Source organism: Siniperca chuatsi, linkage group LG18 (assembly GCF_020085105.1).
Source record: "Siniperca chuatsi isolate FFG_IHB_CAS linkage group LG18, ASM2008510v1, whole genome shotgun sequence".
Classification (NCBI taxonomy): Eukaryota; Metazoa; Chordata; class Actinopteri; order Centrarchiformes; family Sinipercidae; genus Siniperca; species Siniperca chuatsi.
Genome location: NC_058059.1, coordinates 8,711,796 through 8,735,029, shown reverse-complemented (window position 1 = coordinate 8,735,029; position 23,234 = coordinate 8,711,796). Strand labels below are relative to the sequence as shown.

The window sequence follows — 23,234 nt, the reverse complement described above, 5'->3', positions numbered from 1 at the left end:
ACCCCTGCAGTATACAGAGAGAATTTGGGGGGGATAAAAGCTTTAACAACCGTCGGGGGGGATGATGTCATGCATGGGTCTCAGCTTGTAAGGCTGCATGTTTTCTGCACCAGTGAAAAAGCAGAGCTCCAGAGAATACATCTGGAAGTGGGAGCCGAGCCGACATGTTCAGTCAATGAATGAAAGGATGCACGAGGAGAGGTGCAGAGAGATGCTGGAAAAGGTGGTAGGAGGGAAGGAGGGATGAATATGAATGGAAGGAAGAAAGAGTAGAGAGATGGATGATGTTCTTGAGGGAGAGAGGGGTGAATTAATGAATGGGAAGCAGATTAAATAGCAAGCAGGGTTGAATGAGATGATTTTTAGCCATGCTAACAGTGTGGCTCTGGGGATGGCAATGCTGGTCGGTCGGTCCACCATTTTAGTCCAAACTTAAATATCTCAGCAACCATTGAATATATTGCCATGAAATATTGAACACACATTTATGGTCTCCAGAGGATGAAACCTACTGACTTTGCTGATACCTTGACTTTTCATCTTGCGCCACCAGCAGGTCAAAGTTTTTTACTTGTCTAGTGAAACATCTCAACATCTACTTCAACTGGCACAAAGTTTTGCACAGACATTCATGTTCCCCAGACGATGAATCTCGAAGACCTTGGTGATCCCCTGCATTTTCCCTCTAGTGCCACTATGAGGTTCACATTTGTGATTTTTAGTGAAATATCTCAACTATTGCATGGATTGCCATTAAATTTGGTGCAGACATTCATGTTCTCCTCAGGATGAATTGTAATAATTTTAGTGATCCCCTGCTTTTTCATCTAGCGCCATCATCAGGTCAAATTTTTAATTTGCCCAATACATTGGTTTATGACCAGATACCTGCAAAACCAATGACATTATCCTTCAGTCTCAAATGTAATTTGTGTTTAGTGCTAATTAGCAAATGTTAACACGCTAAACGAAGATGGTGAGCATTACAACTGCTAAACATCATGGGCCCATTTCACCAAATTTGCATCATGCAAGCTGTGACTTTCAGCATGACATAATTTCCTCATGTTAATTTTGACACATGAACTAATCAAAAGAAACACCATTCTTGTGAGACATGTATGAACATGTGAGAGGATTGGCAAATTCATCCAAGTAGGTCTATCTGTGGGTGCACAGTTCTACAGGACATGCCTACTACATGATACACCCTCAAAATGGTCACAGTTTGGTTAGGTTTAGGCATCAAAACTACTTGGTTAGGTTTAGGAAAAGATCATGGTTTGAGTTAAAATAAGTCTAGTAATCTAGGAAGTTATCTCAGGAGGTGTGTCGTGTAGTGAAGTAGAAGTGTGTGTCATGTAGTCTGTGAGACTGCAGATAGACCCTTCTCAATTTATCTGCAATTTGTGATGACAAATATTTGTGAAACAGGATGCTGGCACTATTTGCAATCTTCATGCAAGCAGTGCTCTCAAATTTTTGTGACTTTGTGAATACATTTTTTTCAGTGTTTTTGTGACATGTTAACATAATTTTTAGCATGCTTAGTTAGCATGCAGGTCAAACAACCACTGTGTCAAAGACCCATAGTCTTGTTTCTAATCATGCTGCATCTATCTATCTATCTTTGCCTACAGACATTAACACTAAAACGTAACAGAATTTGGCCTCTTGTGTTCCCCTTTGCAAATGAAGACACAAACACGTCTACATACACGGCCTCTTATGTCCACTACACACCCACATAAGCTACTGTACATTTGTCAAGAAATAAGCAGTGACTGAGCAGACAGCCAAAATTTGAAAGTTAAGTCAAAGTTCAGCTCGTGACTAACCATTTCAAAGAACAGGCTGGAAAAACAGACAGTCAGAGGACGATTATAGGAAGGTAAGAAGGGAAAGCTGAGAAAGAAGGGTGGTGGAGAAGAAAAATAGATAAATATAAAAGAACAAAGGAGGAAATGTGGAAATAGTTCAGTTTTTATGGCTCTAGGCTGCCCGAGGCCATGCCAGAATAGTTGTGTCTGTTGTAAAACACCAGCACATGATGCATGAAGGTCCAGGTCCCACCCAAAGCCCGTTTTTGGGTTTATTCCTTTTAACGGTCAGACACCAGTCCATCATAAAAACATTAATTCATTCATTCTTGCACTCTGACTGATGTCATTAACATTATCCTGTTTCTGAGCTACAACAGATGTTTGCTTACTGTAATTTTAGAGGATTTGTTTTAACTGTCTGTCTACGATCAGCTTTACAACTGACACATGTTTCTTACTACTACTGATTAAGGTTGAGTTTCACAGTTACTTAATGACTTTGTTGCCCACAGGTGCTGATTCGCGTTAAGCTTTAAAGCTGATTATAGCTGGTTAGATATGTTACAGATGAGCAGGTGCCAGTTGGGTGTGTGTTTTAACTGTGGCTGAACGAGGCTTTGAAGCCTACAGGTGCTGACTTGGGGTAATTTTTATAGCTGGTTTGATGTCTCACAAGTCAAGAGGTGCTGATCTGTGCTGCTTTCTGCCCTGGCTGTATCTGAAAGATCTGACTTTTGCTACAAGGTTTGATGTCTTGCAGAACTGTTAAATGCTGAAATGGAGTCGTTTTGGTTTTGATAACATATCCAAGAGGGCAGCAGGGTTTTATTGTGGGTTAGTGTGGCTGACAGACTGCCAGGATCAATCAGGACCACATGGAGCTTGACCAAAAACAGACTCATTGGTTGCTCATTGTAGTCTTAAGGCTGTGATATTCAAATCAAATTACATTAGAAATTTCTGGTGAGCAAAACAATGACATACAGGCACTGTATTGCATCTGCCAGTCCAGAATTTTTCTTGAAGCAAGAGTTTACAGCCATGCTAGCAGCTTTGTGAGGCTGTACTTAAATGTCAGCATGCTAACATGCTCACAACAACAATGCTAACATGCTGATATTTAGCAGTTTTAATGTTTAAGATATCTCAGTTTAGATGTTAGCATGGTAACATAATTAGCACTAAACACAAAGTACAGCTGAGGCTGATGGGGATATCATTAGTTTGCAAGTATTTAGTTATAAAACAAAGTATTACACAAATTGAAATGTTGACCTCATGGTGGCGATAGAAGAAAAGTTAGGGGATCACCAAAGTTCTCACAATTCATCCTGAGTGGAACATCTGTGCCAAATGTCATCACAGTCCATCCAATAATTGTTTAAATATTCCCGTTTGCACCAAAGTAAAGGATGCTGCTAGCCAGGCTAAAAAACACCACCTTCTGTTCTGCTCACCATGTGTAACAGAGTACAATATGAACCCTCCAGACAGTGATGGACAGCTTTATATGCCAATACCTCAGAGGCTCATGAGGCCATTTCCATCCACAAAGGGAGAAGTCCACTTATTGGTTTTCCAGGGCAGATGTTAGCCCAGCTCACGAAAATAGCCAGTTACATAACTTACTGGTTTTGATTTGAACAGAGCAGACCTAGGAGACACCAAATACAGCAAAATGAGATTGGTATACACAAAAGACTTGTCTGCCAATAGACAGAGGACGTTCCTGTGTAATTTACAACTCAGGCCAACGTGACTCTGAACTGTACTTGAGCTCAGGCTGTGATAAATGGAAAAGGCCTGGTTGGCCCGAAGCCATCTTAAATCATCTAATTTAGCTGTGTGTGTCTATGTGTGTGTGTGTGTGTGTGTGTGTGTGTGCGCGCCTGTGGATTTGAGGGGATGTCAATAATCAGGTTAATAGGAACAGGAAATGGATCTTCTCTGGGAGATGGAGAGGGGTAACAGAGGAAGTACAGAAAAGGACGAGGAAGAAAAAGGGGGGAATGAAATTTCTTGGGTGGGATTCCAGTATATGACTCTGCAGGTCTGGTTCTCTCTCTCTTTTTCTCTATCTGTCTGTACCAGAGGAAAATGTAAAAGTGTAATCTTATATAAAATCTATGTGATCAACATCTAAACATGACTGGATGAAGAGAGGCAGCAGTATGTTTATAAGAAAGCAGTGAGAGGGGATGGCAACAGACCTAATTACATGTAATTCATGCACCTAAGCCTCCTTGAGTTATGGTCTACATACATGCACTGATCCCTGTTTGTATTGCTCTCCTTGTCTGTCTGCCAAGCATGTCCTTTTAACATGCACAAGAGACTACACCACATATTTAACAGTTCATGATTATGTGTCTAGTCTGATAGTCTGGATTGTGCCACCTGAATAATTATAGACATTTTCAGTGTTCAGTTATCATTTGGTTAATATAGTACTGATTCATTACATATTATACATATTCATTTAATTTTCATTTGAAAGATGTATTGAAAAACTTAAAAAAGTTTGATTGAAGTTTAAAATGGAATGGAATCACAAACATTAATTTGAATGTTTATTTTTAACTTTTTTATAATTAAATGGAGTAAAAATTACATTCATTTTCCTATTTAAAGTTTCATTGCTGTTTGGTGAAACCAACATATCTCCATATTTCATATCAGAGCAGCTGAACAATCTGTAAACACAACATTGACATATTATCACCTTATAAGGTTGTTATAGCTAACGTGTTAGCAAAGTGGCCTATTTACACTTCCAGCAGACATGCGGCACTATTAGCATTCATTAGGAGTGGTGTTTCTGGTTCAGTATTCACTCTTCTTTTAGCTCTGGTTTGGCCTCCACCAACTCCTGAGGGAAATATCTGTTTAGCTGCTAAATGCAATGTTCATCAGCTAGTCGCTAGCTTTGTCTGTCTGCCGTTTGGTGCTGTGCAGGTAGTGTACAGTGGGTTTTTGAAGCTTTTTTGCTGAGCATAGCTGCCTGTTGTGGCTGGATACAAGATTGATGAGAGCAGTGAGAATCAAAACTGTAAAGTTACAGGCTGCAAAAATCAAAACAATGGGCTGAAAGATGCATAAACACTTTGTAGCACGGCAGAGTTAAATGTCGATTCTCTGTGGGTTCATCACTACGAGCAACACATTTCACATAACACATACACACTGATAATAAACAAGACAAAGAGTCTACAGCCAACCGATTCAATAACGGTGGCGCTAGAGGAAACCAAATTCATTAGGAGTGAGTCTCTGGGGACCACAAATGTCTGCACAAAATTTCATACCAATCCAGCAAATAGTTGACATATTTCAGACTGGACCAAAGTGGTGCACTGACTGAGCAAACCATCAACCCTTGAGCTTCTCCACTAGCGTGGCTAAAAAGTCTATAATTACTTTGGGGGCACAAGCCAGACTCCATATGGTAGTACTCTCTATTTGTTTGGGTCAGACACATTAGCTACAAAGCATCATCATCAAAGAACAAATAGCTGATTTTTATTTGTGTCTCCATGTATGTGGTCTGTCTGCATGTTCTTTTTTTAATCCCACTCTTCTTCTACTCCTTTGCACTCCCTCACAAGTCCGAGAATTGAATAAATTATACTGGAGGAATTCCCTGCCACAGTAGATATAATGAGTGTCATTGTAGTGCAGGCACAATGAGCACATGGATGGATTTATATAGAGCCTCTGTGATATATACTCAGCTCAGTGACAGACAGACGCAGACTGTGCAGAGTGCAGAGAAGAAGCCATTGTCCTGCAGGTCAGACTGGACTCTGACCAAAGCACTTCACAATGATGTTTGAAATTCCTCCAATGTCCTCCAAAATGGCTCTCCGAGTGCGCGTGTGTGTGTGTGTGTGTGTGTGTGTGTGACATGATTCACACAGTTCATCCCTCATGTCAGTATACCATCTCTATATACAGTATATTACTAAATATTTTTGATATTAGAATTATATAAATATTGTGGCCAAATTACAGAAATCTCTGTTATTTATAGTTATTCTATTACTAGATCTGTTTATTTTTCATTTCCGGGTTGCATCTTGACTGTTTTATAAATGTTTATTAAGAATGTTTGTTAATGCTGACCTTCTACTTATTAAGATGTCTTTTTATATGAGAAAATGAATGCACAAGTCTCTTATTTCAGGACTGGATTATTTATTAATCAGTTAGATTATTAATCTAAACTCACACCGGAGAGCAGTACTGTAGATACTACATTAATCTGTTTAGTAAACAAATGTCTCAGGCATTCTGTATAACCTTTTTTTCCCCTTCGTCCCTTGCAGTGCTGCTGGCGTGCGTGTTGTCCTTCAATGTGGACCAGAAAAATGCCTTGTCATTCAGCGGTCCACTGGAGGACATGTTCGGCTACACTGTCCAGCAGTTTGAGAACAGCGAGGGGAAATGGTGAGTGTCAACTGTACATTTTGAAGAACTGAGGTTGTCTTAACATTCATCATCTTTCACCACTACACAGTTTCCTCCTCATCTCGCAGATGCTAGTTGAAACACAAGCCCATTTCAGACACGCACCATGTGATGGCAATTTAATATGATGTTAGGTTGGAGCTTGTAACATTTCCATAAAACTTCCAACATGGCACTGAAGTCTGAACTGATTCTTGTCATATTAAGTCAGTATAAGACAGTTATTCGTGGTGCAAAAGAGGTTTAACCACAATTATATTAGTAAGATCAGCACTTCCTCTTGTATTTTTACTTCTCATCCGTGCAGGTGGCATGAATCAGAAGTGAAACTGCATGTCAACTGCATTTGCCGTTAAAGCTTCAACAGCAAAATAAGATAAAATCTATCACTGTGAGAGAACAGGACAAAATGATCAATTTGTTTGCACAATTTAATAATTTGTGCTCTCTAGTTAAGTAGTTAAGTAAAAAACTTGGAGGTGTCAAACGAGCAGTATGAACTCTTTTGTGTTTGTTCACAAACTGGTGTCTCTGCTTCAGTGGTCCTCATAATTATCACAAAATCTCCTAAGTCTTGTTTGAGAGAGGCCGGGCCAAAAAGGTTCTCACTTTACTTTTTATTATACCAAGCCTCAGTTCAGTGTAATTCTAATCCACAACATTAACAAAAGCGAAAAACCCTAATTCACCTGTAAAACTAAATGAAGGAGAGCACACCAGCTGCTGCTGTAATGAGAATCCTTGTGTTTACTACTCTAGCTGTTAACTGTAAACTGCCCACCAGAGTATCCACATACCCAGCTTGTAAATACAGTGAAACCAAGCATCCGTGGCTCCTTGCTAAAACTGTCTTGGAGCACATTTTTAAAACCTTGTTAAATGCTATTAGAGTGTGGTTAATGGCTCTGTGTCTCTCACTCTTTTCTCTACATCTCTCCTTCAGTTACTCCAGTCTTTATTTCCCAGTTTGCTTCTCTCCAACCTGTTGCAACACCAAAGCTGATTCCTCACCACATCTGTACCTGGTGCTGTTCGGCAGTAATGATCTTATCAAGCTCATATGAGATCAGTTATAGTAATGCACTCACCACTAATCAGTGGAGCCAGCTGTGACTGATTCTCCACACTGTTTCCCGAAAACACATTGGCTCTGTTGCATCTCCAGATAGCACTATTTTGTTCCAGTTCAGAGAAAAGTGCTACCCAAAAAGGTCAGCGTGATAAGGGCCTGACTGAAGAAGTTGAACCTGTGAAACAACATGGGCAAAGCAGGCAGAAAGCAGAGGAAGGACATCAGATATCTGAGGAGTGAACGAGAAAGAGAATAAAGAGTTAAAACAGAATGGTAGAGAGTTTTAAGGAAAACAGGGGCAATAAAATTAGAGATGATATGTAGCCCTCAGTGTGTCTGTGTGGGAGAAAATTATGGGGGAAAAAGATACCGATCATGAGATGATGTAAGACACAGGTTGCCATAGCTGGGAGGTGACTGATTAGTCACAGATGTCTCCTCCAGACCTCCACCCTGTAGCTCTTCGGTGCACCACAGCAGTGTTGAAAGGTGGATCAACTGCACAGAGAAAATGTGTTACATGGGGCAGAGACATCCTTCGACTGTAGTTTCTGATAACTCTGGCTCACTATACATTTTGGGTTTTCTCACAAGACCGTTGGCATACATATCAGAAAATCGCCATGTTGTTGTTGAGTCAACTAACTATGCTGCACAAAATCTTCTTCTACAAACAAATTATTGCTTGTTTATGTAGAGAAATTATGAGAAATCTAGAGAGATTTGCAAGCATCAAAATTTGCCAAATGACTTGATATGATTTCTTGAAAGTAGTAGTAAAAATGATCCCTCTATCAACACTTTCTGACCTTTAAAGAAATAGTTACACGTTTTGGGAAATACGCTTATTCGCTTTCTTGCTGAGAGTTAGATGATTGACAATTGATACCACTATCGTGTCTGTCCGTTAAATATGAAGCTACAGTCAGGAGACGGTTAGCTTAGCGTAGCATAAAGACTGGAAACAGGAGGACACAGCTAACCTTCATATTTAACGGACAGATATGAGCATGTATCGATATACTCATCTAACTCTCTGCGAAAGTAGTGAAAATTATTTGATATAAGCAATGGCTCTTAAGAAACGCAATACCTTCAAAATTTTAAGATTGGTATGATTCTTGAAATAAGCCATTTATTTCTGTTAATAGATGTTTGGGATAATAGTTTGACAATCAAGTAATCCACTTTTTAGACTTGTTTCTTGTTAGATCTAGCTAAAAAATGCAGGTAGATTTAATATCTAATAGACTAAGAGTCTACAGAAGTGGTGGGTGAAAAAATCCACTCACATAAGAATCGTGGTTCTTATCTTCTACGATTATTTAATAATTAGCAAAATACACAAAGTACAGCTGAGGCTGATTGGAATGCCAAGAGAGCACCAAAGTCATTAGGATTAATCATCTGGCCACCACGAATGTCTGCACAAAATTTCATGGCAATCCATCAAATATTTGTTGAGATACAGTATTTCAGTCTGGACCGAATAGGTGGACCGACCAGCCGACACTGCAAACCATAGAGCCACGCTGCTAGCTTGGCTAAAAATCAAGACCATTTACCTTGAAGCAAGTTTAATAATCTGATGAAAATGGAGCCTGATAAGGTTAATTTAGCTTGAATAAGAAAAATAAGATTTAAATAAAATATTATGACTTTCTCGAATTGACCTTTTTGCAGTGATGCAAGCAGGAAAGACAATAAGCTGACAGCTAAGAAACCACACACACTCATGGCTCTGTGAAATGTATCAGCCTTTAACAATCTGTAGTCATTTGTTTAAACATAATTTACAGATGAATTGAAAGAATAAGCAGTAGTTGAGTATTGGTCATAAATAAATCAATTATGTTGTGGTGTTTCTCGCAGAGAGTGTGTTGTTGTTCCACTCAGTGTGTCGCTTTAGATGTCCAGGGCCCATTAGAGTCCAGGAATGTTAATAAGCCTGATTGTTTGGAGGAAGGCAGATGACCGACTCTTTTTAGCATTAGTTTACTGACGGATTGACACGATGTTATGAAACTCACACATGGACATGGGTGTGTATAAGACATGCAGTTGTGCATACTGAACATACATGTATTTTACTGGATGTAAATGGAGTATTTCCATTTTCTGCTGCTTTATACTTCTACTCCATCACATTTCAGAGGAAAATATTGTACTTTTTAACGCCACTACATTTATTTGATAACTTTAGTTACTAGTTACTCTGTAGATTCAGATTAATAATACAAAATATAATCAACAAATAAATTATGATGTAATGTTATAGATTAAGATAAAACTTTATTGATCCCCAGAGGGGAAATTCACAAGCTACCCAACAGATAAAGTAAATAAAGCAGTTATTATCTCTGCCTTTGTCAGCTTCAACATTATGTATACATTAATGCATCAATAATTATAATCTAAAAATATAATACACATTACATACATATATACATTATTCTGAATTATCTACTTTTACTTTTGGCACTTTAAGTATATCATAATGCTAATACTTTTGTACTTTTACTTGAGTATTTACTTCTTCCACCTCTACAGACCAGATATCACACACACTGTACAATGACACTGTACCGATCTGCAACATCTGTAACATATCATGCATTAGTAAAGAGGTGAAAATGAAGTGGTAATTAAGTGCTTTTTCATAATATAATAATATGACAGCCACAGATTCATAAGACAGTTATAATAAACTATAAGCTTTATCAGCCAATCTGACCCTGCTGTTTATTTTTACTATGTAAGCATAATTAAGGCAAATCCAAATGGTTGCGAAATTAGAAAAAAGCTCACCACTTTCAACCTGCCAATGCTTAATTTCTACCACAATATTTGAACTGTGCTTGTTATCACAATTGCAAAACTGTGATGCTGTTGTGTGATTGTTGGCAGGACTTCTAACCGACCAATCCCAACTGTTCTTTATTTATTCAGGGTTCTGATTGGATCGCCGCTGTCAGGCCAGCCAGCTAAACGGACAGGAGACGTCTACAAGTGTCCTGTGGGGAAGGGGGACAACACATGTGTTAAACTGGAGCTGCCTAGTAAGAATACTGTGTGTGTGTGTGTGTCTGTGTGTGTGTGTGTGTGTCTGTGTGTGTGTGTGTGTGTGTGTGCATATTGTATCTGTTTGAATTCTCATTCATTGCTTTTTGTGCATGCATGGGTGAGGAAATATATGCACCTTTGTGTTCAGCAATTGTGCACTGAAGTCTGTGTTTATATAAAGAAACGATTAGTCACTTAGCTGATTAAGTGATTAACAGGAAATGAATCGGCAACTATTTAAATAATTGATCAATCGTTTCCGTCATTTTTTTAAAGCCAAAATGCCAAACATTCTCTAGTTCCAGCTTCTCAAATATGAGGATTTGCTGCTTTAGATATAATTTTTGGACAAAACAAGACATTTGAAGATGTCACCTCGAGAAAACAATCTGGACCTTACTTGATAATGAAAATCAGTTGCAGTCCTAGTATGTACTTGATTGTGGCAGGTTCTTGTGTAATTGTATTACTGTGTGTTTAAGTCTACTCTATATCTGACTGAGTCTCATGGGGAGGAAGTGAGGCCCATCAGAATAGCAAGACAGAAAATAAACAAGGTTTTAATGTTTCATCCTTCCAATTATATTTTAATTAAACAGATAAACACAACTTAGCTCCCGGTCAGCAGCCTGCAAAGCCTCTATTAGTGTTTGCTTGTGTGTTGACACAGGGGGACTGAGCGCTAGTGTGTACAGTAGATCTGCACACCAACTTTCAGCTCAGGGATGAAGACTTTTCAACACAGCTGTTCACACCTCAAAATGATCAAATTACAGGGGTTACAGTTCTCCTGCTGTTGGTAAATTATTGGCTTCAAGTGCTGATAATTTACAGCCAGGGCTGGAAATGATTCTCCACCACTCACCGGTGGAGAGTGCTGTATTTGTTTTATCTTGGATAAGTTAGACAGGCAAACTTTAGTTTAGTCTGGAAAACATCCACTGGGAGTCAACTGAGCCTGGCAGCTGGAGCCAGAACACTCTGCAAATAAGTAATAAGAGTGGCAGCAACTGCATGACCTCAGATTTATTCAAAAAACTATTTTGGTGGATATTTAAAGTGATGTTTCTTGGGCACACCTGAGGAACATGAGGCATAATCCAAGGACAGCCCAGCAGGAAGGGTTGACGTTGATGTTGCATTGAAGGAAAGGGCTTGTCAGTCACATGTAAGTCTGTAGAGTAATTTCGGTCAATGCCCACTGACGACGCCCTACTTTCTCATTGCCAGACCTGTCTCCATACTAGGTTTGCACTATTCCAGCGCAGGAGAGAGATATGCCAAACCATAATGAGCTAAGTTAAATTTGTGTGGTTGTTATGTTATAATTTTTAATCACTGTTCCCTCCTGCCAATAAAATTGAAAGGTGGTTATAACAGGACTATTATATGTGAGGAAATACTGGCAACATCCGTGGTTTTCAAGTTGTTTGCTAAACAGCACTGCAATATGTTTCCATTCTGTTTGGAAAATTTAATCCAAATGACAAACAATAAACATAATCTGTTGGCTGCACAAAAAATTCAGGCTGCAGTCTTGCAGGCTGAAGAACTACTTAGCAATGGTGGATGTCTTAATATGATCTTATAAATGTGAAATATTCAATAAAAATACACAAAACAACAAACACTTTTTATTCATGTAGTGTGTGTGTGGAATGGAAGACCATGATCTTGATAAGCTGAAATGCTATATTTTTAATTAGTTTGTCAATAAATTTCAGTCAATTCATAGCTACTACCTATTAAAACACTGGTTATATATAAGTAGAACATTACAAATGGTATTTGACATGTATTTTCATTTGATTTGCAAGAGGTCATTCCAGACCAAGAGTGATTGTGTGATAAGTCTGATTTGTTCTGATAGTTATCTGGAGTTCACAGTTCACTGAGGACAAAGCATGTATTCTCCTCTGCAGCGCCACAAAGCTGCTTGCAGTCCCACGTGGGTATATCATGGGGTGCAGGATCTTGGTCCATGTCACTCACTTTATCAGATAGTTAAGAAATAAGGAAAGGGAAAGGAAATAGGAAAGTTAACAATTGTGCTGCATGTCTGTTCGAAGGAGAGCTCATGCCAAAGTCATAACTGGCTGCTAATGTCAATAAGAAATGGTTAAATATCAAAATGTCCCGATGGGGATTGATGAAGAGCTCCATTCGAAATTGAAACGCCATGTGAATGAGTTTGTGAGAATATGTGGATCCCTTTGGAAAAAAAGTAAAGCAGATCCAAAGCATTCCCAAGCTGAAGCAATAGTTTGTCATAACATGCTAATTTTAGCCACATGTTTCGCATTGTTGCTTAATGATTCAAATCCTCTATTTCTTCATCACCGCAACTAGGATGTTTATCAGCAAAACATTTTGTGTTGTGCTCTGTATCCTTTATTAATTGCTAAAAGCTGAGGGACAGTATGGTAAAGTAACGAAACATCCTATATTAAACCACATGTCAGTAGTTATTACATCTTCTTGGGGTAGATGGAAGTGAGGATGGAGGGTGAGCGGCTCTCTTCCTATGGGAAAATACAGAAGAGGAATTTGTCCAGCTGTTCTTCCTCTCTGTTCTGCTCTCTTTTTGTCTCACTCTGTTTATTCATCCATATTTTTCTTAGAAAACACAACAGTTCCCAACTTACATGAAGTCAAGGAGAACATGACCATGGGAACCACACTGGTGACCAATCCCGACGGAGGATTTCTGGTAAGGGGGACTTGTTCTTATGTATGTAATTTGTATGTAACTTTGCATATTTTTCTGCAAAGAAACTGGGCAGCAAGTATATGTTCACTAGACCTTTGCACTCTATGGAAACAGTGGGCTTCATCTCCCATGTTTCCCAGTGAGTCCTTCATGTTCTGGGAATGTAACAGGATACTGTCAATCAACTGTATAAATGCAGAAGTTTATGTAAAAGTATGTAGGAGGTGGCGACACCCATTAGGTTTTATGGTTATGAACTCCAGTAAATTTTATTTGTACATGATTATGGGATTAACAGGGTGTGAAAATGACTAGTGATCAATAAATATATATTGATGCAACTTTTGGTAAGAAAATATAATGTTGGACTGTGAGGTCTGATCCTGTGCTGCTGCAAGTATAACTGAAGCTCCAACCCTTAATGTGGTTACCATGAGTGTTAACGTAACTCTTCAACACTATGCCTGTGTTTATATGCTGTAATTCAACACCCATCAGAGTTAATCTAAAACATTTCACAATTTGAACAGAGGGCTCGATGCGTCACATGATCCAATTTCTTTCTAATGACATTCCCATCAGATTCAGTTGTAATTTGTGTTTATTGCTAATTAGCAAATGTTTGAATGCTAACATTCGCTAATTAGCAATAATAAGATGGTGAACATAGAAAAGATAGAGAACATGGTAAATATTATACCTGCCAAACATCTGCATGTTAGCATTGTCATTGTGAGCATGTTAGCATGCTGATGTTAGCATTTAGCTCAAAGCACCACTGTGCCTAAGTACAGCCTCACAGAGCCGCTAACATAGCTGTAGACTCTTAGTCATGTTTTTGTAGAACTCCAGTATCCCTCCGGATTGTAAAGAAAGCACTGAGGTTGTGGAGCATGCAGGGAAAGCTAAGGAAATTAGGCTGAAAGTTTAATAGATGTTATACAATTTTCCAGTTATTGTTGGTAATTTTAAAGCCCTACTTCCTTGCAGGCTCAATTTCTCTGTTTCCCTCTTCTCTTTTTCTCTCTGGAGAAGTAATCTGAAGGGATCTATGGTGGTTTTTAATAGTCTCTGTATAATCCTCAGTTTGAGTAGTTCTTTCCTCTTGGTTTCTGTCTTCAGTAGCCCTGAACCTCCTCTCACCCATGACCTCATACTGGTGGAAAGCTAACCAGTCTCAGCCTGTAGGTTTTACTTTCTCAAGCAACTCGAGGATCAGTTTATTTGTATGTGTGTGTGTTTCCTGTCTCCACAGGCCTGTGGTCCTCAGTATGGCTACATGTGCGGAGAGCAGCAGTACATCTCAGGAGTTTGTGCGAATGTCAGCTCTTCCTTCCAGATCCTCAACTCGGTGGCACCGGCCGTGCAAGGTACGCAGCCTGACAAAATAAGACACAGTAGATCCACACAGGACGTGACAGCATCTGCACAAATTGCCTGTCGGGTATAAGAGATTATAATCTACGCTTCACAGAAGTACCACCCAAGATCCTGACATCAAACTCACCCTTCCTTAGTAAAGAGGGAGATTAGAGCATTCTTCTTAATGTAAACATGTCTGCGACCCCTATCCCTCTCAGGCCCGACCCTTCTGCCGTGTTGTATGCCCAAGTTAGGAGACAGTTTACTGGGCCTGCACTCTGTTTCCCAGGAAGGAAACAGCCTAGAAAGAACCGGAGAGTAAACTGTGTACTGTCGTTTTCTCTTTCTGTTTCTCTTTCTCTGATTCTTTCAGTATCACTTTCTCTGCCATTCCTTTAACAGAAACAAACACATATGCAGTGCAGCAAAAGAAACATTAAAATCACTCATAGTATTAACATTTCCCAGGATTTAAACTGAAGTAAATGTAATTTAAATTTAATTTAAATTTTTTGTTCTCTGCATGGGGTTTGAAGGTTTGACGAATGGTGAAATTAGCTTATCTGAGGCCAATTACTACACATCTATGGGATCAGTAGTAGGGAAATACAATTTCTGCAATGTGAAAGATGTGATGCCTTGTACTTCTTTAACTTGCATTATTATCCTCTACATAAGTGGTATAACTGGAGAGTGGTATCACTCTGACTAATCATCTAACTCTCTGCAAGAAAACAAGTATTTCCAAAATGCGCTTATTGAAGTGCCTAGCACATAGCCCTTTTAGTTGTTACTATGCAGTCTGTTAATATGCACTTTATCTTTTTTGACATTCTAACTATTAATTGTGTTATTTTATCCTATTTGTTTTTATTGGGATATGTGTGTTGCGTGTGTGTGTGTGTGTGCTCTGCTGCATATACATGGGATAAATAACTGAACTGAAAATTTCAAATTATTACTTTAAGAGACATACAATTATCTAGTAATCAAAAAACAAAAACAAAGATTAGAGTAAAACATAGCAAACATAATTTTGTTTATGTTTTTCTGCTTTCCTGTACTGTTAATAATGTTGCGACCCCTTATGGGTGCCACCCCCAGGCTCGGAACCACTGCTGTACATTATTATATTTGGATTTGGAGCTACTGTAGTGTGTCTGCTGTGGGCACAAGCAAACAGGAAGAGGATGTGTTACATAATTTAATTTCTTTCTTTGGAGTGAAATCAGCAAATGTTAGTGAGACCAGCCATCCTTCTTTGGAACAATTTAAAGATATGTATATACAGTATGTATATATGTATAAAATAAGTACCTTTTAGCCTGTAATACCTGTAACTGCATGCAGAGAAATCAAAAACCAAACCATTTACCATTTAATTAACTCTAATGTCTGGCTTTATTCCAGAGTGTGCGAAGGAGCTGGACATTGTGATAGTTCTGGATGGATCTAACAGTATCTACCCCTGGTCCAGTATCATTGATTTTCTGCGACGTTTCATCGAGAAGATAGAGATCGGACCTAAACTCTCACAGGTCAGTTGCATAAATTAATGAAAGGACCTTTGAAAATATCATAATGTTAATTCCTTTGGAAATTACTCTTTTTGTCTTAAACACATGGGTGAATGCAGCATTAAACATCAGGTTGTGGAATCAAAAATGGATGGATAAATACATGGATAAATGAATGAGTTATATAAGATTAGACTGAGATAGAAAAAGGATGAATGAAGGAATACATTTGCTGCCAACTCATGATGATTTAAGTGTCCTCCATTATGGAATTTTAGACATGGTGCCAACAGTGAGAATAACTGTAAGATGTCCTTCAGACTTTATGAACTGAAGCCTTTTTAGTAAGTAAGTAATTTTAGCCTTTGCCTTAGTAAGTTATACCTTGAGTGTATTTCTGTTCACTTGTCTTGGACCGCTCTTCGAATGGGTGGTTAGTTTTTATTATGGTTACATTGATCTGGCCTGGAGCTTGTGGTGTTTTCCAGAGGGAAACACTGGAAAGTCTTCTCGCTGTGGAGCCCAGTGGTTGTAAGTCACATCTTCCATGGCTGCTGAAGTCCTCTGCCTTCTGTATAAAGAACATTGTGTCATATCAACCCCACCAGACCTAACCACATCGTCAACAGACTGTCTGGGAGGGGACGCAGAGAAGAGAAGAACATAGAAGGAGAGAAAAGGAAAAATAAATTTAATGTAGGATAACGTTTACAAGAAAAACGTGTGGAGTTCACAGTGTGTGTGTGTGTGTTTTCCAGGTGGGCATAGTGTCCTATGGTGAAACTGTGACTCACCGTGTCAACCTGAGCCAGTTTGACAACACTCCTTCTTTGCTGAAGTTCGTCGAAGGGCTTCCTCAGCAAACTGGCTTCAAGACCATGACTTTCCTGGGCATTGATATTGCCAGGTACTCAACATTAACCCGTAAAATCTTGTAGCCAAAGTTGAGCTTAAAGGGGACCTTCATCGATTTTACATATCAAAGTCTGTTTACAGGTCTTGGGGAGTACTACTGCATATGTGAAAAAAGTTGTATAAAGACAACCAGTTGCGCAAAGCCATGTAATTTGAGTCAGCGTCGGCTGTGGCTGAAGACTACAAGTTTGAAAATGAAAAAAGCTGGCGGTGGGGAGTTAGAAAGAAGTGAGCTTACCACACCTCTGTAGCTTGCTCCTCATCTCTGCTCGAGGTTACATTAGCTGCTACTAGCATAAAACATCTGAATCTCCGACAGTCGGTGACCTGGAGACTCACCGACCCAAGGCAATCAGGAAACCATTGCTGAATAGTGCTTTTATAAATGCTTTAACGCCTGTTTGTATGGTAAGAATTTAGGTCTAAAGAATCTCACTTGATTTTACACCAAGATTATTTTTACAGTACTGCTTTATTAGATAGTTTAAAGTGGACAGAAACACAGGGACTGATCATAGAGTCAACCTCCTGCCAGTCTCAAGAAATTTTAGGCCCAATGTCTGCAAGTGCTCTAGGAGTAGTGTTCCTTTGACTGAATTTTGAAAATTTCTACCAATCAGGAAGGAGGCCTTCATGCCAGAGCGTGGTGCACGACCTGGGGTGAAGAAAGTCATGGTGATTGTGACTGACGGAGAGTCACATGACTTCCATAATCTAGACAAGGTCATAGGAGACTGTGACAACGATGACATCGAGAGGTTTGGCATTGCTGTGGGTACAAATTACCTTTGTGTTGTTTGATTATGTTAACATGTATTTACTGTGTTTTCTGATCTTAAGAGGAACTGATCTGCTCAGAACTGCTGGGTCAATTAAATCGGTTTCAAATCAGTCTCTCACTCGTACTTTTGATGTTGTTAAGATAGTTTATTGTTGTTTCCAGGTTTTGGGAGACTACAATCGTCAGAACAAAAGTGCAGAAGAAGTGCAGAAGTTTATCAAGGAGATTGAGTCCATCTCCAGTAAGCCGCTACACGAACACTTCTTCAACGTGTCTGATGAGGTGGCATTGTTGACCATTGTGGATGCTCTGGGAAGCAGGATTTTTGCATTGGAAGGTATCCCTGTAAACACATAAATTCATGCTCACCAAGTTTTACATGTTCACCTGCCTTAGTGCTCATACACCCAACAGCTTTAAAGAAATAGTTTGACATTTTGGGAAAATACGCATACTCGCATTCTTGCAGAGAGTTAGATGAGAAGATCGATACCAACTTAATGTCTGTACAGTAAAAATGAAGCTACAGCGAGCAGCCGGTTAGCTTAGCACAAATACTGGAAACAGGGGGAAACAACTAGCAGAACTTTTTACACTCCGACTTTTTTCACTTCCTTTTTTGTACAGATTAAATAAACGAGATATAACATGATAATTAGTGAGCTTTAGAAGTGCTAACAGATGGAAGCTAAGATAACAGACTGTAGCTTCACATTTACCGTATAGGCATGAGAGTGGTATCGATCTTTTCATCTAACTCTCTGCAAGAATGGGTTACGAATAAGCGTATTTCCTGAAATGTTACACTATTCCTTAAAAGAGTACACTTTCCAAACAAATACTCTCTTGACTCAACAATTAATCAGTATTATGTACAGTTTATTTTTATGTAAAAAAGTTAAAATTAACTTTTCCTTCCTCAGCTACAACTGGCAATTTCACCTCCTCCTTTGAGATGGAGATGTCCCAAGCTGGGTTTAGTGCACATACTTCTAAAGTAAGTCTAAATCCAATTTTTTACCACAGAGGAATACACAAATACCATATTCGCAAAGTAAAAGTCAGTGACTCACTGTAAAATCACTGAACCAGACCAAGTTGAGATGAGTGTATTATATCTTTAGATCACATCTGTAGGTGTTTAGTTTTAAAGGAAGTGTTTATTGTCTGTGCTTGCGTGCAAGTGTACATGTTGGCATGGATGTTTGCTCAGCTAATGAACTCGCCCAGACACAATGCCACAGTGTTATCTCTGGTGCATCTTCAACCCTTTGGTGATTCACCTCGGTCAGGAGAAGTTCCCAGACGCACACTCTCTCTGTCCTCTCTGCTCACACTGCTGCAGACTTCACACTGACCGTGTTTTGTCTGATTGCATGAGAGTGTGCGAGACAGACAGAAAGAAATAGATTGAAAGGCAAACACGAGTCATGTGCAGCACAAGACACGGTGAGGGAGGTTGAATCAGATGTTTGTTCACTACTGTAAAGACAACATGCTTGCGTTTGCCCCTTCACACACCTTTTGAATTCATTAATTAGGTATTTCCTATGTCTATTTAAAAACAAACCTCCTACGCTTCTCTTCCTGCTCCTGACTCACATTTATCACCTCGTCAATCGCTGAGTACACTGTCTCTATGGCTGCACTGGCTCATTCAACTTAACAAAACCAGATAAAACCAAACTGAGTTGTTCCAGTGTGTGCTGAACACGTGAGGCCCTGCTTTAGTGGTCAGTAGTGGGAAACGGCCTCTTGACTCAGTTCATTGTGAGTAATGATTCATGTTATGTCCTGTGTGACCCCTCCCCTTCCTATTAGATAATTCTGTTTCCCGTAGACAAAAAAAGTACAACTTTTTTTTTCTGTCTATATACAGCTGCAACTAATTATTGCATTTCATTATCAGTTAATCTGCTGATTATTTCTTTGATGAATCGGTTTGTCATTTAGTTAATAAAATAGCAGACTATAGTGAAAAATGCCCTTCACAATTTCCCAGACGTCCTCAGATTGCATGTTTGATTCAGAGCAACAGTCCAAAACCCAAAGTTATTCAATTTACCAAGATATAAAGCAGAGAAATGCACAAAATATCACATTTTAAAACCTGGATCCTCTGAATGTTTGTAATTTTCCCTTGATAAATAACTTTTAATAATGATTAATTGACCATCAAGATGTTGTTGATTAATTTTCTGTCAGTCAATTATGTGACTAAATGTTTCAGCAGTAGTTACCGGTATACTAGTGGGTCTTTTTAGATAGTGGTGGAAAGTAACTAAGTACCTTTACTCAAGTACTGTACTTAAGTACAATTTTGAGGTACTTGTACTCTACTTATACTTAGTATTTTATGCTACTTTATTCTTCATCTCCACCACATATCAGAGGGAAATATTGTACTTTTATTTCACATTTGACAGCTTTAGTTAATAGTAACTTTGCATGTTCAGATTTTAGATAAAAATTGTATGTTTAGCAAATAAAATATAATTTTTATGGATAAATCCACCCAAAAGCATATAAAACATTTAAAATGATCTCCACTTCAACCAGCTACAACATACTGCTTAGTGCTTACATGTTAATACATCAGTAATAAGATTCCAACAATACACCTTTCTGCATAATTTGTACATTTACTTTTGATACTTTAAGTACATTTTGCTGATAATACTTTGGTACTTTTACTGAAGTAATATTTTGTATGCTGAACTTTTACTTGTAATATAGTATTTTCACATTGTGGTATATTACTGCTTTTATTTAAGTAAAGGATCTGAGTACTTCTTCTAATCTCATTGCAACTGTTCCTGATATCAGCTCTGCTGTCTCCCGTAGGAAGGTGTGTTACTGGGAGCAGTGGGAGCGTATGACTGGAACGGGACTGTGGTAATGCATACTGCTGGAGGAACAATCGTTCCAGGGAAGACCCAGTTCTACGACCCAAAGACTGAGGCTGGGTACGAAGGACTTGCTGGGTACCTCGGTGAGTTGACTCGTAATATCTCAGTCAGCTTCTCACAATGAGTGATGGGGTCCTACATGAACCATGGATGTATTATAGGAACTGGATACTAGACTCAAAGATGGCGCCCAGTTCCTTGAATGAAATATGCTCACCAAGCGCATAAGCCAAAAAAAATTTCTTTCCAGGCTTGCTTACGTGTTGTGTGGCCCATTGGACATGTGCATTAGTGTTTCTTCTTTTGGCCTCGCCCGTGCATTCCCACTCGGCCCACAGGCATAAAAATTTAATTTCTACATGGTGTGAAAGTTTTACAACCTCATGTACAGCCTCCAGTATAGATGTTAAAACGAGAGTAATATATGCAGCTACAGTTCTATGAATTCTAGGTGACCGTCACATGTTATATCAAGGCAATAAAACGTTTGAAGTGGAGTTTTTGAGTGTTAAACTCTCAATAGATACCTTAAAATACCTTAAGATGTTTTTTAACTTTGATCATTGCTTATTTAGTTATTATTTTAAATGTTACAGAGAAACACTGAAGATTTGGAAGAAGTTTTCAGGGGCTTTAAGCAAAAATACAAAAACATACACCTGTTAGTAAGCTGAAGAAAATACAGAGAGAATACACACTGTGGTACAGTTTTTACACTTGCATAAACAACTCAATCTAAACTGAGTGTTTTTATGTTAAACAGAGAGAGAGAGAAGCTAGATTTTTCAAGAGATTAAGTGAAATTTTACAGCTGTAGAATAAATATAGTCTCTGTTGCATGGAGGAGTAAGATATGTAATTTGTCTAATTTTGACAGCAGATGCCTCTCTCTCTGTCACATAAATAATATACACAGGCTCTTCTCTCCGTCCTGCTGCCTTTTATGGCTCGTAGAGGAACCACAGCACAACAATATCAAGTTATTTAATCAACATGTCATTAGAAAGAGCACTGGTGGGTCCAGGCTCACGTACTGTAAACTCAGCTCAGCACATGCTCTTACCCAAAGTTCTGACGGCAGACTTTGCATAGATAGCCGTTGTTTGCTTGTCTGTGAGTGTGTGAGCATGCACATTTATGTGTTTTCCTGTAGTAGTGTTTTATAGTTTCCTACACACAGTGAGATATAAACAGCTGGCTGAAGAAGCATTTAAAAATACCCTACAATGAGAGCCACAGTGTGTTTTTTTTTCATGACATTGTTAAGAGCATATACTGTATGACACATTCCTGATGATGCCTGCTTATGTATGTATTAAATTTAATACAGTATGTGCTTGTGTGTGCACATGTCTCTTCAGGCTATGATGTTCAGTCAGCATCCACCCCTGATGGAGAACTGTACATCACAGGTGCACCACGGTACAACCACACAGGCCGGGTTGTTATCTATCGTCTGAATGAAAAGTACAACATTATTGTCTCACAGATACTGAAAGGAGAACAGGTGAGCCTTTTACAGTTTGATGTCTGGGCTAGCCTCTGTTGTTTTGTATTCAGTGTATTTTTGCAGAGAAAGTGTCTTTCATCAGTCTTTCTGAAAAGCTGAAAGATGATACCTCAGGATTTTGTTCATATTCTAAGCCAACTCTGTGTCTGATGTTGTACTGGCTAATATACTTTAAATAAGACAAGATAACATAAGACTGTATTTATCCCCGAGGGACAATCTGCATGTTACAGCAGCACAGAGATAGGCTAAGAGGTAAGAAAACTTCAGTGGCCTTGAGATGCAAAACAACACTGGACAAAACAAAATAAGAAAATAGAAATGTTGTGTTTGCTGATCACCAAAGTAGTGACCAAAGAGCCTGAAAAATGTTGGCACAATTCAATTAACAGCCATGAACACACAGCAGTGTGAGCTGTCTTACCTTAAAACTAATGTTTCTTCCTCACCAGGTTCTGTGTAAAACTATCCGCCACCTTCCAGTATTTTGCATCATATTAAATCTATGGCTCTGACCAGATCGCTGGAGCTAATAGCTAATTCTGCTCTCTGAGCTAACTGGGAGGTATCCTTCTTGGTATTATAAACGTTTTCCACCTATTATTTTTTGTGATTTGTGCAGTTTAAGGCACAAAAACTACTTTTCATGTTGAGCTACCCATAAGGTCTCCATAAGCTGTTTTGTTTTTTACCCCTCCTTGCGTGCACGCATCTCATGGATGACGTTGCATGGAAACCCGTCTATAGAGGTCAGAAGCCAATGAGTTAAAATTTGTGCTTCGGCGACTTGCTGAAACACTGACTTGATGATTTCTGACTCCTCTGTGTAGATTGGTTCCTACTTCGGCAGCGTCCTGCAGACTGTGGATGTGGATGGGGATACCTACACGGATCTCCTCTTGGTCGGAGCTCCAATGTACATGGGCACAGAACGAGATGAGCAGGGACAAGTCTACGTCTACAAACTTAACCAGGTACAGAAGATTTCAAATTATTATTTGTGCGTTTGTGCATGCTTTTGATTGAAAGAGATTGTGTCAGATTCTACAGAAATTCACACTGAGAAGATTGTGATGGTGCTTTTTATTATTGTATTAATTATTGT

General features: G+C 38.9%; 1 protein-coding gene across 3 annotated transcripts in view; it reads left to right on the top strand.

The window, feature by feature from the left end:
• Nucleotides 1-23,234, top strand: part of itga1 (integrin, alpha 1) — a 73,330-nt gene that overhangs the window by 34,210 nt on the left and 15,886 nt on the right. For 2 of the 3 annotated variants that reach the window (XM_044174151.1, XM_044174150.1), the window contains exons 2-13: nt 6,149-6,269; nt 10,312-10,421; nt 13,047-13,135; nt 14,391-14,505; nt 15,908-16,035; nt 16,773-16,921; nt 17,550-17,700; nt 17,873-18,047; nt 18,634-18,707; nt 20,555-20,702; nt 21,981-22,126; nt 22,960-23,103. In XM_044174151.1, coding sequence (XP_044030086.1) covers nt 6,223-6,269; nt 10,312-10,421; nt 13,047-13,135; nt 14,391-14,505; nt 15,908-16,035; nt 16,773-16,921; nt 17,550-17,700; nt 17,873-18,047; nt 18,634-18,707; nt 20,555-20,702; nt 21,981-22,126; nt 22,960-23,103 — 1,476 coding nt within the window. In that variant the 5' untranslated portion in view covers nt 6,149-6,222. Of the gene's footprint in view, nt 1-6,148; nt 6,270-10,311; nt 10,422-11,571; nt 11,594-13,046; nt 13,136-14,390; nt 14,506-15,907; nt 16,036-16,772; nt 16,922-17,549; nt 17,701-17,872; nt 18,048-18,633; nt 18,708-20,554; nt 20,703-21,980; nt 22,127-22,959; nt 23,104-23,234 lie in introns of those variants that run through there. The other variant, XM_044174152.1, reaches the window with a different exon arrangement.